General features: G+C 33.5%; 1 protein-coding gene across 1 annotated transcript; it reads left to right on the top strand.

Moving 5' to 3' along the window:
• The first annotated feature begins 6,064 nt into the window (after positions 1–6,064).
• On the top strand, positions 6,065–11,016 carry LOC129880128 (putative late blight resistance protein homolog R1B-16). The gene is made up of 3 exons (XM_055954019.1): positions 6,065–8,903; positions 8,987–10,125; positions 10,698–11,016. Exons 1-2 carry the CDS (start codon positions 6,364–6,366, stop codon positions 10,068–10,070), a joined length of 3,624 nt encoding a protein of 1,207 aa, XP_055809994.1. The 5' UTR covers positions 6,065–6,363; the 3' UTR covers positions 10,071–10,125; positions 10,698–11,016.
• The last annotated feature ends 2,019 nt before the right edge of the window (positions 11,017–13,035 follow it).

Below are 13,035 nucleotides of genomic sequence, written 5' to 3'. Positions count from 1 at the left end.
TCTCCTTTCTCAAATTGTGTAGAGAATTCTAGAAATTTATGATTTAAAGCCCCTCATGAGAAATTCCAATTTTGCCCCTAACCTTTTCTAATATTCCCAAGTTGAAATTCCAATTTTGTCCTTAATCTTTTATAGTATTTCCACATGTGAAATTTCAATTTTACCCTTAAACTTTTCCAATATTTTCACATCCCAATTTAGTCATAAGAATTATGTATCCAACAAAATCAAACATAGCTTTGCCCTTGACTTGTTACCGTTATCCCAAAAATGTCCTATTGTGAAAATAAAAAAAAAATATGGGATATAACAAACATATTTAAATATTTTGCATGCTTTAATTATGTTTTTCTATTGAAGTTGAGGCCAACTTGCCAACTTTAAATTCATATCTTGTTTTTGCTGTTTGTAAATTATAAGAGTTCATAATCTCCTTTCTGACTTTTAAATCACATAATTAATACAAAGATTTATTACAATCTCAATGTATATAACTTACTTAATTGCAAAGTAAATAAAAATTAGCTAGGTTGGCATGAGTTAATTATTCGAGTATGTCCTACATGGGGTACTAAATAAGCTAGGCCATTATAATTAATTATGGCAAACTCCTCTAAATTAGCAAGTCAATAATTAATGATCCTAATTAACTCCTTATTGTACTTTATAGTATACCACATGAGAGACTAATTTCAAGTGCTTACTCAAGTTTTAGCAAGAAAGTACTATCTATGTAGGTGTTTGGCTTTTATTACCATTAATTTTGATTTTTATAGTTACTAAAAATAATTAGTTCAAAATAAGTAGTTATTATTTTATAAAATTAAGATTGAATTAATTTTTTCTTTCCCACTTGTATCCTTACTATACTATAATAAGTGTGATGAGAGATCAATGTGGTGAAATGAAAGAGTGATATAATTTAAATTTTAAGGAATAAATAAGAGTAATTAGTCAAATTATCTTACATAATATTTCATCCGTTTTAATTTATTTATCTTTCTTTTCTTTTACCCCATTTAAAAAAGAATGTCTTTTTACTTTTTTGAAAACTCCTTATTCTAACTTTTCATATTACATATTTAACATCACAAGATTCAACTATTTTTTTTAAACTTCGTATCGAATCAAAATCAGACAAACAAATTGAAACAAATACAAAGGTGGCCTAGTGATTTGGACTTGAGACTTCCATGTTGGAGATCTCAAGTTCGAAACCCTTTGCCAGCGAAAGCAAGGGATTTGCTTTCTGGATCGAGTTCATCGCACCGGGCTTGCCTAGTGTGAGTCACCTCTCCTGATTTGCGAGTTATTATATAGAAGCGGAAATTTTATCTTAGGCGCACCCAAAGAATAGTTGCAACGAATTTCCCTTTGTCATAAAAAAAACAAAAAAAAAGTCCAACTATACTATTACTTTGTTAAGCATTTACTACGGAATGGATGTTTAGCAAATTTTCGTATTAGCTACACAGTAGTTGTGTTATTAGGGGGACCTCCTACTTTACTTTTTTTTTTTTGATTAACTCATTAATCATTTAGACTACTTTAATAGTCTATATTAAGTTAATTATTGATTAGATCGAGCAGGGGCGGATCCAAGGCATGTTGAGGGGGTTCATCCGAACCCCCTTTTTTAAAAAATTACATTGTATATATAAGATGTATTTTTTAATTTATGTGTATATATTTAACATTGAACCCCCTGAGCATAAGCCAAAGCTAGCTCAGTGGCAAATGAGGTTCAATATTTCGCTTTAGCTTGTCTCAGCTCGCGAGTTCGAATCCGAATAAGCACATTTTTTTTTAATTAGCGTATTTAATTTTTTTTGAACCCCCTTCATAAAATTTCTGGATCCGCCACTGAGATCGAGTATCGACATATTCTTTTAGAAAAATAAGTTCTTGATAATTAGTTTTTCTAATAAAAATTGAAAAAATAAATATTACGAGTGAGTGAGTGACATTCTATATTGATCTTATCATTCTCAACCTCCAACAATGCAACACGTCTCAATTTCACTTGCCTCTATAACCCCTACCCCTACCACCTCATCATTAACCACGACTTTAATATATAGCATATGTCTAAATTAAATATAAATATGATTTAAATAATATTTTTTTACTTACTTATCAAAAATAAATAAATATAAAAGAAAATTTTAGTTTTCTGTAACATATTTCAAGAAAACAATTCCTTCGTATCGAACACTCCCATAATTCTATTTCTTGTTTCTAATTTTTTTTTTCATTTTTTGTTGTTTGAACCATGAAATTGTGTTTATGCATAGCCTTTTTGATAAAGATGAGCTTCGTGATAAAGAAAGTCATGTCACGAAAATAACATTTAGCTACTTTATCATTATTTTTTTATGACAAGGAAATCCGATCACACTCTTATATAATAGCTCGTAAATTACACATGCGAAATAAATCGTATTAGACAATTAGCCTTATGCCATAAGCTTGATCCAAAAGGTCAACTCCATATTGTGTATTGCAAGAGATTTTGAACTTGAAATCTTCATTGTGGAAGTCCTAAGTCAAATCATGTGAGCTAAATCATTTTAATTTGTGTTCCAATTATATACAAAGATCTTTCTATTAAATCAAAAAAAATAATATTAGGACAATTTAAAAAAAATATATTCTAGCTTGCTTTCACTAATTTATTAAATTGAAACAAAAAGTAATATATGGATACAAAATTTAAGGGATAATTACAGTTTTGGTCCGTTGAGTTATTGGTCAATTTTGAATTTGGTTTGCGTCCTATGATATGTGAGTTAAAGTATATTTAACCTTTTAAGTAATTCAAATGTGTATGTTTGGTCCTTTTATATATAAAATATATCACAGTTTAGCTATGTTTAGAATTATATTACCCTCATATATGAAGTAACATTACAAACTTGACAAGCATATAATTATTAATAATTGATTAAATTTGTGAAGATTTACGGGCAGAAGGATTAGAAATATATATACATTCCATTCAATTGAAGCTCAAATTTACTTAGTCATATTCATATCTCATAAAAATCAAAACTAGAATTTGTGAAAGGTGCACATTTTAATCTTTGTATTCCCTTAAAGAAGTTATGCAAAGGATTTTATAATAATTATGCTCTTAATTTATGTACACTATATATGTTGATCCATATATTGTCAAAATTATTTTTTTTTTCCAATGATTTGATGGGCTAAATATGTAATCCAGTACGTGCAGAGCATGTCAAGAAGATTCTTTTTTTTTTATCATGAGTACAAATCAGAATTGTTTTTAATTTTTTGTGAGTAATTTAAAGTAAAACAACTTTTTGATATTTTTCAATTCCAAAATATGACCCGACGTGTTTTACAAAATTCAACTCCGAAAAAAACAAAAAAAAACTTTCTTGACAAAACGCCCCGTGAAAGTGGAGGTCTCACTTTGGGGATGTGCATGTTATGTTGTAATTTCGTCCAAGTAATGAATTGGCCTTCAAATGTGAAAAATGGGCTAAACTTTTGGCAAGTAATGAATTGGGCTCCAGTTTCTTCTTCTTCCAGTTTTTTCTTCTTCGTTTTAAAAATTTGATGTACTTCAAACGTGAGTCGTTTCGAGTGAATTATACATCAGAAGACTCAAAACATCGACATAATTTCATATGTAAAATTTTGTGATTGTTTAGAGGTGATTTGAGTTAATCGAGATTGAATAGTCGATGTATACTTCATGTATACTTAGTGTATATTTCATGTATAGTCAAATTATGTTCAGTTTTTTGAGTGTATCGTAATGTATAGTTATTGTATAGCTAGTGTATAGGTAAGCTATATTTTATAGTCAGTGAATATTTTCTATGATTTTTGGCAAGCTATATTGTATAATAACTGTATGTTATCTATGATTTTGGCTATTTTTGTTTTTATGTAAATAAAAATGACAATATTTATTATAAACTAATTACTTTATTGTATATATTTGAAACTACCCAAAAATAAAATTTAGATATATATAGCTTTAAACTTCATTTTAAAATTTCAACCAAAACCTCCTCTAATCGTATTTACCAAATGTAATTTCAAAGTTAAAACATTGAATTGAATAGCAAAACATGAAAATTTAATTGAGACAATTCAATTTGAACAATAATTGTGCAACAAAAAAAGAAAATTGCTAAGTTAACTCCATAGCTAAATGATTGAAATTCATTGTTAAATTCTCCGAAAAAATTATTTTATATATTTATTTTTACTATTTAATGCGATAAATACATACAAGGCAAATAAATTAAACTAGTCTTTATAATGAGGTGACAATGAATAAAGTTAATTACTACGAAATGATCCATCACGGATCACACATTTAATTCAATTGATCCATCTAATATAAATACTTTATATAACATTAAATACATTTTTTAAATAACAATGTATATATAGACAAATATGTAACATTTTAGAAGATGTATGTACTAATTACATAACAAAGTAAATCCCACCTTTAAAAATCACTAGAAAATGCTTTCAAAGTTGGTATTTCTAATTACAATATATTCGTCTCGAAAATTGTATAAATTGTTTCCATCATGTTAGACAATACTAAGCTTCTACATACACCTTTCTTGATATTGCCTCAAAATTATTTGTAACTAATTCACATTGTTTTGTGCAATGAAGATCATAATCGAGGTGCTCTAATTTATATGAATATGAATATCAACAGAAATCATTATTTTGAAATAGAGGTACAAGTCTTACAAGCTTTTCAGGATTTAAATCTATATTTAACACATTAATTTCCATCGTATAAATGTTGTAACTCATCATGTCTTTCTAAACTTTATTTTCCAATTCGGAAATAAGAAATTAAACAGAAATGTGTGCGGGCAAGATCTGAACAAACTCAGTAAAAACTAAAAAAGTGAAAAATGAAGGTTTTGCAATTTTGATCAGTTTCATATTTCTCTTTTTGTTTTACCCTCAATCTTTTTCTATTTAAAATTACCATATAGGTCACAATGTTTTTTTTTCTTTTCTTTTTATTCAGATATAAGATATCATATATAAGTTGAACACTCATAAATAAGTACATTATTTATTTTTGATTTTTCATCCATAATTTAATATTCAAAGCTCCAAAGTGTATAGATGACACAATCAATATTATCTGCCAATACAAAACTTGTTTCCTTAAAAAAGGAAAACATACGCTAAAATGAAAACAAAATCAATCTGCATAACATATATATATATATATATATATATATATATATATATATATATATATATATATAAGATCAAATTCTAATACTACTGAAAATAGGTACATCTATCTTATTTCAAATTCCATTTTATGTGCTTTAACTTAATATGGAAATAATTGACGTGAACATTAAACTCCTACGAAATTGTGACTTGCAAGTTGCAATTACAAATAGAAGAAAGAAAAATGGGTGTGAACACATTTTCGTCACACACACATAAAGGGAGATTTACAATTAAAAATACAAAAACATGCAAAACAATAATAATAATAATTTAGTATAAGATATTTTATTTTAGGCCAAGTTTCATTAATATATGATTATTAATGTGAGCATCCAATGCATTTTAGTGTTCACATGTGTAGAGGGAGATAAATACATAGACCAAGTTTTTTTCTAGAGTTACCAGGTGCATGTGCAACTCCAACGGATGACTGGTTATAAGAAAAGAAAAAGGGTTCAAAATTAAGGAACTAGTTGTCATACAGGTTTTAAAAAAAGGCAATTGCCTTACGCCACTAATTGTGAGGGCCTCATTTTTTATAAAAATAATAGGTTGTAAGTATTATTTTTTGTAAATATCGAGTATAATTTGTAGAAAATATAAACTTTTCATACAAGAAGAAAGAAGTAATAGAAGTTTGACAAATCTTGAATACTATGTCTCAAAAAAAATTAAATAATTGACTATAATAAACTTCATAAAAAATATATATTAGAATTTAAGTCTCTCATTCAGATTTGGCTTTAGGCCACCAATTTATTTAAGCCGCTCCTGCTAGTTGTCCAGAAAAATATTTCGACCCACCAAATATGAAAAAAATTGGAAAGAAATGTTATGTGAATGCATTATTGTTTCACATGAAGATCCAGATGATGGGTATGCTCTTTAATTATCCTCAAAGTCAACTGTCATTAATTGACGTATGATTAGTTAATTTATAGTGTTCACAAGTGTAGGGGCAGATAAACAAATTAAATACAAAAAAAAAGGAGGAAGAAATCATTTGAGTTTCAAGTAATAAGTCTATCAATTCCCTAACACAACCATTTAGAAACCAAAAGAGTAGAAAGAAAATTGAACACCTTCAGCTAAATTTCCGAGTTGATGTCTTCTTCATATGAGTATTTGTCCACAGGGAAAAATTATGACCTTTCTCGTTTGGAAAAGCTTGGTAATGAATGGGGTTTAGGTATAAAGTATAAAATTGATGTCAGCTATATCAATCTTAAATTCGTAGATATGTTTCTCAGCTTGCAGAGTTTCACAACTGTATGCTACGATGTTACACAACAAGTCCAAGCTCTTTTTCGTTATGCTGAAGCTGAATTCAAAAGAATCAACCATCCCAGCGATGTATATAAGTTTTATAACTTGGAAGAAAAGATTTTGGAGACTAAGTTGGAATTGAGAGGTAAATACTCCTTTCCCGAAGCATCATTACCACTTTCCTCCAACGTTGCTACTCCTGAATTTATAAAGAGATTCATTGATACTGTTGTAAGAAATCTCAGTGATTTATCAGAGATTTGTACTCCTTACTTTAGATCTCCTTTAGTTCCTCGCTCCAGCGGGAAACAAATGGAAGAGGTTGTAAAACAGTTGAAGTTGTTGAGAAATTTTGTCTACTTTATTTCGGACAGATGCACTGATCCTCAAAGCCAACATACGTTCTTCACTCATGTTTTAGTTGTGTCTGGTCATGCAGCAATGATTTCCTGGTTGAATTTGCCAGACCATTGGAAAGAAGAAGACTTGGCTTCAGCTAAAATGAATGCTTCATTTTCTGACCTTCAAATGAGGATTCAGCCCAGTCAACCATGTATCCGTAAGATCTATGTTGATGTCCTGCAAGCTCTTAAATCAGGATGCCATCCAAATAACCAAGCTGAGCATGTTGCTGATTATAAATATGGCTTTGTGGAGACTCTCGTACACCATTTGGAAGAGCTACCTATTACTTTCAAGGATCAAATGCCAATGCTCAGCGATTTGAGAGTCAGTCTCATCAATTTACCAAGAAATGCCCTTAAAGATCTTGATACAGCAATTATTGATGCAGGGCTTCTAATTTACTCGTTGTATGACAGCGTGGAGGAGAAGGAAGACATAGCTGTTGGGGATTTAAACCAAGTGCCAGTCCTTCACTTCTCAGGTGATATTCAGAGTAATCAAGCACTGATCTACCTCATCACACGGAAGTCATTTCACTTCAAATTACCTAAGATTGATGGGCTGGGATCTTTTGATATCATTTTAGACCACCTGAAGGAGTTGCTAAGCCGCAACTCAGACGTACTTTCTTCTATAAGGAGCCAGCTTCGGATAATTCAGCAGCAACTGGAGCACTTACAGAAGCAGCATGTTGGATTTGGATCTTTTGCGATGCAGATGATTGCTAAAGCATATGAGATGGAACATTTGGCTGTTAGGAGCAAAGACATTCCTGAGTGGTGTCTTCTTCGCTGGACCGGGGACATCATAGAGGAGATTACACTACTCATAAGGGAAGTAGCGGAGATTCATGAAAACAAACTCTCTGACTTGGTATTGCATAATACCACAGATGTTGCCAGTGCTCATACTTCAGAATTTGCTAGGACTACAAGCATAAGAGAAGAGATGGTTGGATTTCAGGAGGTGATGGACACTCTAAGATGGAAGCTAATCAGAGGATCATCACACTTGGATGTCATCTCAATCGTAGGCATGCCTGGATTGGGTAAGACATTTCTAGCTAACAAACTATTTTTTGATCAGTTAGTCGTTTCTCATTTTGATGTCCGTGCACAATGTTGTGTATCTCAAGTTTATACACGCAAGGACTTGTTACTAACCATTCTTCGTGGTATTAAGAAGGATACAATTATAAGTGATAAACTACCAGAGAATGAATTAGCAGATAGGTTGCGCAAACTTCTATTGGTTCAGAGGTACCTTATCCTCATTGATGATGTCTGGGAAACTGCTGCATGGGATGACCTATACCCTTGCTTCTGTGATGCCAATAATGGAAGTAGAATTATCCTGACAACTCGGCTTGGTGATGTTGCCTCCGATGCAAAACTCGTCAGTGATCCTCATTTTCTTCGATTGCTTACACCGGAAGAAAGTTGGATGTTATTGAAGGATAAGGTGTTCAATACAAGAAGTTGCCCCCCTGTCTTAGAAGATGTTGGCCGAAAGATAGCACAAAAGTGTGGAGGGCTACCTCTTTCAGTTGTCCTAGTAGCAGGTATTCTCGAAGGAAGGGAGAAGGAGAAACATTGTTGGGAACAGGTTGCAATAAATTTAGGTTCACATATCCAGTCTAAGTCAGAGGATTTAATAAATCTTAGTTACCAAGATTTACCATTTCATTTGAAACCCTGTTTTTTGTATTTTGGAGTATTTCTAGAGGATGAAGAGATACAGGTTTCAAAGTTGACATGGTTGTGGACAGCAGAAGGTTTGGTAAAAACTCATAAAGAGAAGCTTTCCGAGGATATAGCAGAGTGTTACTTAAAGAACCTTATTGGAAGAAACCTCGTGATGGTTTCCAAGAAGAGTTCTGATGGTAAGACTAAGGCATGTCGCATTCATGACTTGTTGCTTGATTTTTGTAAGAAGAAAGCCAAGGTGGAGAACTTTCTACAATGCATAAAAGGGTAATACGATCTGATATTCCTCTATTTAGAATCAATTTTATCTTTTAAACATATTCTGATCATACTAATTTCTCTATTAACAGGGACAATGATAATATGTGTCCTCCTTCTATTTCCTATCAGAAGATTAACATTCCACGACGCTTATGCCTTCACTCTCAAGGTAATAATCTTGCAGAATGGAGTTCGATTTGTTCAGATGTACAATCTTTCCACTTGATGAAGGGAAGGCAAATTGGATTATCTTCAATAGGCTATGCATCTCACACTTTTAACAGTTTCAAGTTCCTCTGGGTGTTAAATTTGGAATTCACTGTAATTGATTCTTTCCCAGAAGCGTTAACCTGCTTGAGATATGTTGCTGTTAAGGTTGCTGAAGATTCTTCATTGTCATTCTCGGACAATCTTTGTAACCTTGAAACTTTAATAGTTAAAGGACTTGGAGGACGTGTAACTTTACCAGATACCCTCTGGAAGATGGTCAAGTTGCGCCATTTACACATATACAACCGCGTTGTTTTCAATATAAACAATGCTCTGCGAAAAATGGATGGCTTGAGAACTCTTTCCTCAGCATGGTTTTCTTGTGTGGAGGACACGAACAGGGTCTTCGCAAAGATACCAAATCTTCAAAAACTGAGATGTGAAGTTTTGACATGTAATTTATCTTTCCCTGCATTTAACAATCTTACTAAGCTTGATATGCTCAAGTTTTCTTGGGGTGGTGAAGGGCCCTGGGCCACCGAGCCGAACTTGCCACCAAATCTCAAGAAATTAACACTATCCAATGGTCTCCTATATAGTTTGGGTCATGTCGCAACCCTCTCCAGGCTTGTGGTACTCAAACTGCTAAACGTTTCCATTAAAAGAGAAGTATGGGAAGTGACTGATGAGCAGTTCCCTCGCCTCAAATTCTTGAAACTACAAAATCCTTCTTTTTTTGAATGGAATGTTTCAGATGATGCTTTTCCATGCCTTCAGCACTTGGTGTTAAGAAGATGGCGACATCTAGAGGAGATCCCTTCTCGCTTTGCAGACATGCCAACTCTAAAATCTATTGAGGTGATGGCATGCAAAAAATCACTTGTTGAATCAGCCAAGGATATCCGGGAAACACAAGTTGAAGAAATGCAAAATTGTGGTTTCAAGCTCTTTATCCAGAAGTAGAACAATCATCATACCTTAGCTTGACCTTCAAATGCCAGCTCGATTTGGTTATCAGGTACGTACCCTGCTGAGCCACTGCAACTGAAGTTAAATGTGTGTCTTTATATATGTACTGGCCTATAGAGTTCTTTTTTCCTTGACACTTTACGCGTAGCTTAAAAACATTTCTGTAACAATCATTCACTCTTGATCATGAAATGGAAGTACTATAAGCTAGAAGCACACATTTCTGATAACTGTCCAGCTTTACCAAAATCGAAGTTGGACTAAGAGCTACGTCTTTTTGCCAATCCATCTAGGAAGCACACGTTGCTGGTAACTGTTCTCTGCTAGCGACAGTTCACAGATAAATTATACTAGCATATAATTGGCAAAACAAAGTTGTTTGTTTAGTTTACTAATTCCAAATAGAGAACTAACGGGGGGAAGCTGAATGTTATTGTTACATCTCAATTCTCAGCTTCACTGAAATTACTGAATCAATGGTAGATAATACCTAATACAGTGAAGATTAAGCAACATCAGTTATTAGCGATGTTAAGCTTTCGTGAATGATTATATCTTTGTCTAAACCATTACCACCAAGGTTTCAGCACACTAATATTTTCGTTCATTTTTTATTTACAGATATTAAGGAGATATATTGAAGGGGAGCCTTGTAACTGATAGAGTTGCTGCCATGTGATCAGGAGGTCGCGGTTCAAGCCTTGGAAACAGCCTCTGGCAGAAATGCAAGGTAAGACTGCGTACAACAGACCCTTGTGGTCAGGCCCTTCCCCGAACCTCGCGCATAGAGGAAGCTTTAGTGCACCTGGTTGCCCTTTTATATTAAGGAGATATTAGTGGAAGCAGTTTGGATAATCATGGAGTCTAAGAGGATTGATGTTTTTATAAGATGTACGACATGTTAGCTGAATTTCCTGACAAATTGTTATTTTGACAAGTATTTTTGGATTGCTTGTGGTATTCCGCTTCTACTGTAGTGCTTTCCTTTACTTTTATGGATTGAGATTGTATAAAAGCATTGTATTTTCATCTGTCAATGCTTTTACAACGTGTTTCTGTTGGAATGCATGCGTCCACTATAGGTCAAGGACCAAGTCCCTTGACAGAATAACAATATAAGAATAGATAATGCACGTAAAGTACACACAAGATTTTTACGTGGAAAACCTCCTTGCTCAAGGGAGAAAAAATCACGACCTGTCCCACAGGGTTTAGCAACCAACTTCACTAAAGATGCAAGAGTAAAGTAGTCTATTACAACCTGTTGTAACTAGTCACTAACCCTCTCCACCCCTTGGCTTGCAATACCTCTATTGCAAGACTTTGAGCCTAAGCAATACAACTATTGTCCACTACCCCAACTAACTCTAGCTGAAGTAGACTTTGAACACTTCGATCAAGGCTAACTCTAGGAATGACTCGGAAAATTAAGCAATAAATCTATTGCCCACTATACAACTATCCCTTTGTTAATGTAGACTTCAACTCACTGATTCAAGGTCAACACTTAACCAAGAACCCAACATACTTATAAAAACAAACTGATCAATGTTCCTTTATAGTGTAGGAACTGATCTTACAATATTTACCAGACTAGACACGACATTACAACAAAGCAACAACCTAAAAACTATTCTTCAAAAGTAGCTCAATCAGTTCCCTTGCTGCCTTGATGAAGTTGTTCTTTCTTTTGAGCACCTCCTTTTGTCTTTTGCTTTGAAAATATGATGTGTAGAACTAAGTTGTTTCATGTCCTAACGATAGTATTTAACATATGGGCGAAACAACCTAGTCTCCTTTGATTGGCTGGACGCCTGCTGTCCTTCAGTTGCTGCCCACCAACCACAGCAAGTGGCGGCAGCTTTTACAGTTGGTCCCTATTTGGTCTGTGACACACATCGTTCATGGGACCAGGTCCGACAATTAGTTCCCATTGTTTGTTGATGCACAAAATCTGAATTATAACAGTTTCACTTTTGAATTAAGTACACATTGTAAAAGCATTGTATTTTCATCTGTCTGGTTTCTTCCTCGGGGATAATTGACAGAAAAAACATTTTCTCTTGAGATTATCGATCTTCGTCTTCCTCTTGCCATCTGCATATAACTTATTGTTCCTCTTGCACGCGTAATTTTGTTCTTTATCCACATTGGAGATTTTTTTTCCTGAGACCTAAGCCAATGAGATGAACCTCCAAATGAATAGTAGGTTCACATTTCATCTCTATAAAGTTCTCTTCCTAGTTCTTCCTTGTTCAGGCTCAAAATTTTTGCTAAGAAAGGGAAAGCTAAATTTTAAAGCCAACAGAACTGATAGTTTGGTTGCTCGAAGTTGTCCATTCTATTTCATTCGCTTATCCATATGATATAACATTTATATTCTACTTTAAAGACGACCAACCATTTCAAAATAAAGAAACTAAATATTTGTGTTGTCCGTTGTGAACATGTACAACTAACTTGTGATGCACATCTTGTTGGGTTTAATTGATAGGTTGAATGGGAAATTGAGGGAAAAAGAAGTGGAGAGGAAATGATATGTTCTCTCTTATTTTATTAAATAAGCTTTGGTCCCACATAGGTGGTGGAAATGAAAAGTCTCCTATTTAAAAATAGAAGCACTCCTTCATGTTGCTAAAGGGTCAAGAAGAGGGTCTCCCCTCGCGCCGTCGTCGTCGTCGCTCGCTCGGCTCGGCTTCGGCTTCGGCTTCGGCTACGGCTACGGCTTCGGCTTCGGCTTCGGCTTCGGCTACGGCTACGGCTTCGGCTTCGGATACGGATACGGCTTCGGCTTCGGCTTCGGCTTCGGCTTCGGCTTCGGATTGATATGATTGATTGATTGATTGATAATCTTTTTGGACCAAATTTTCTTTAAATTTTTTAATTAATTAATATTATTTATTTAATTAATTAATTAAGTGGAAAAAAAATCCTGACCCGCGACCCGCGACCTGCGACC

Source organism: Solanum dulcamara, chromosome 2 (assembly GCF_947179165.1).
Source record: "Solanum dulcamara chromosome 2, daSolDulc1.2, whole genome shotgun sequence".
NCBI lineage: Eukaryota > Viridiplantae > Streptophyta > Magnoliopsida > Solanales > Solanaceae > Solanum > Solanum dulcamara.
The sequence above is the reverse complement of the archived record's forward strand: the minus strand, read 5'-3'. Positions and strand labels throughout refer to the sequence as shown.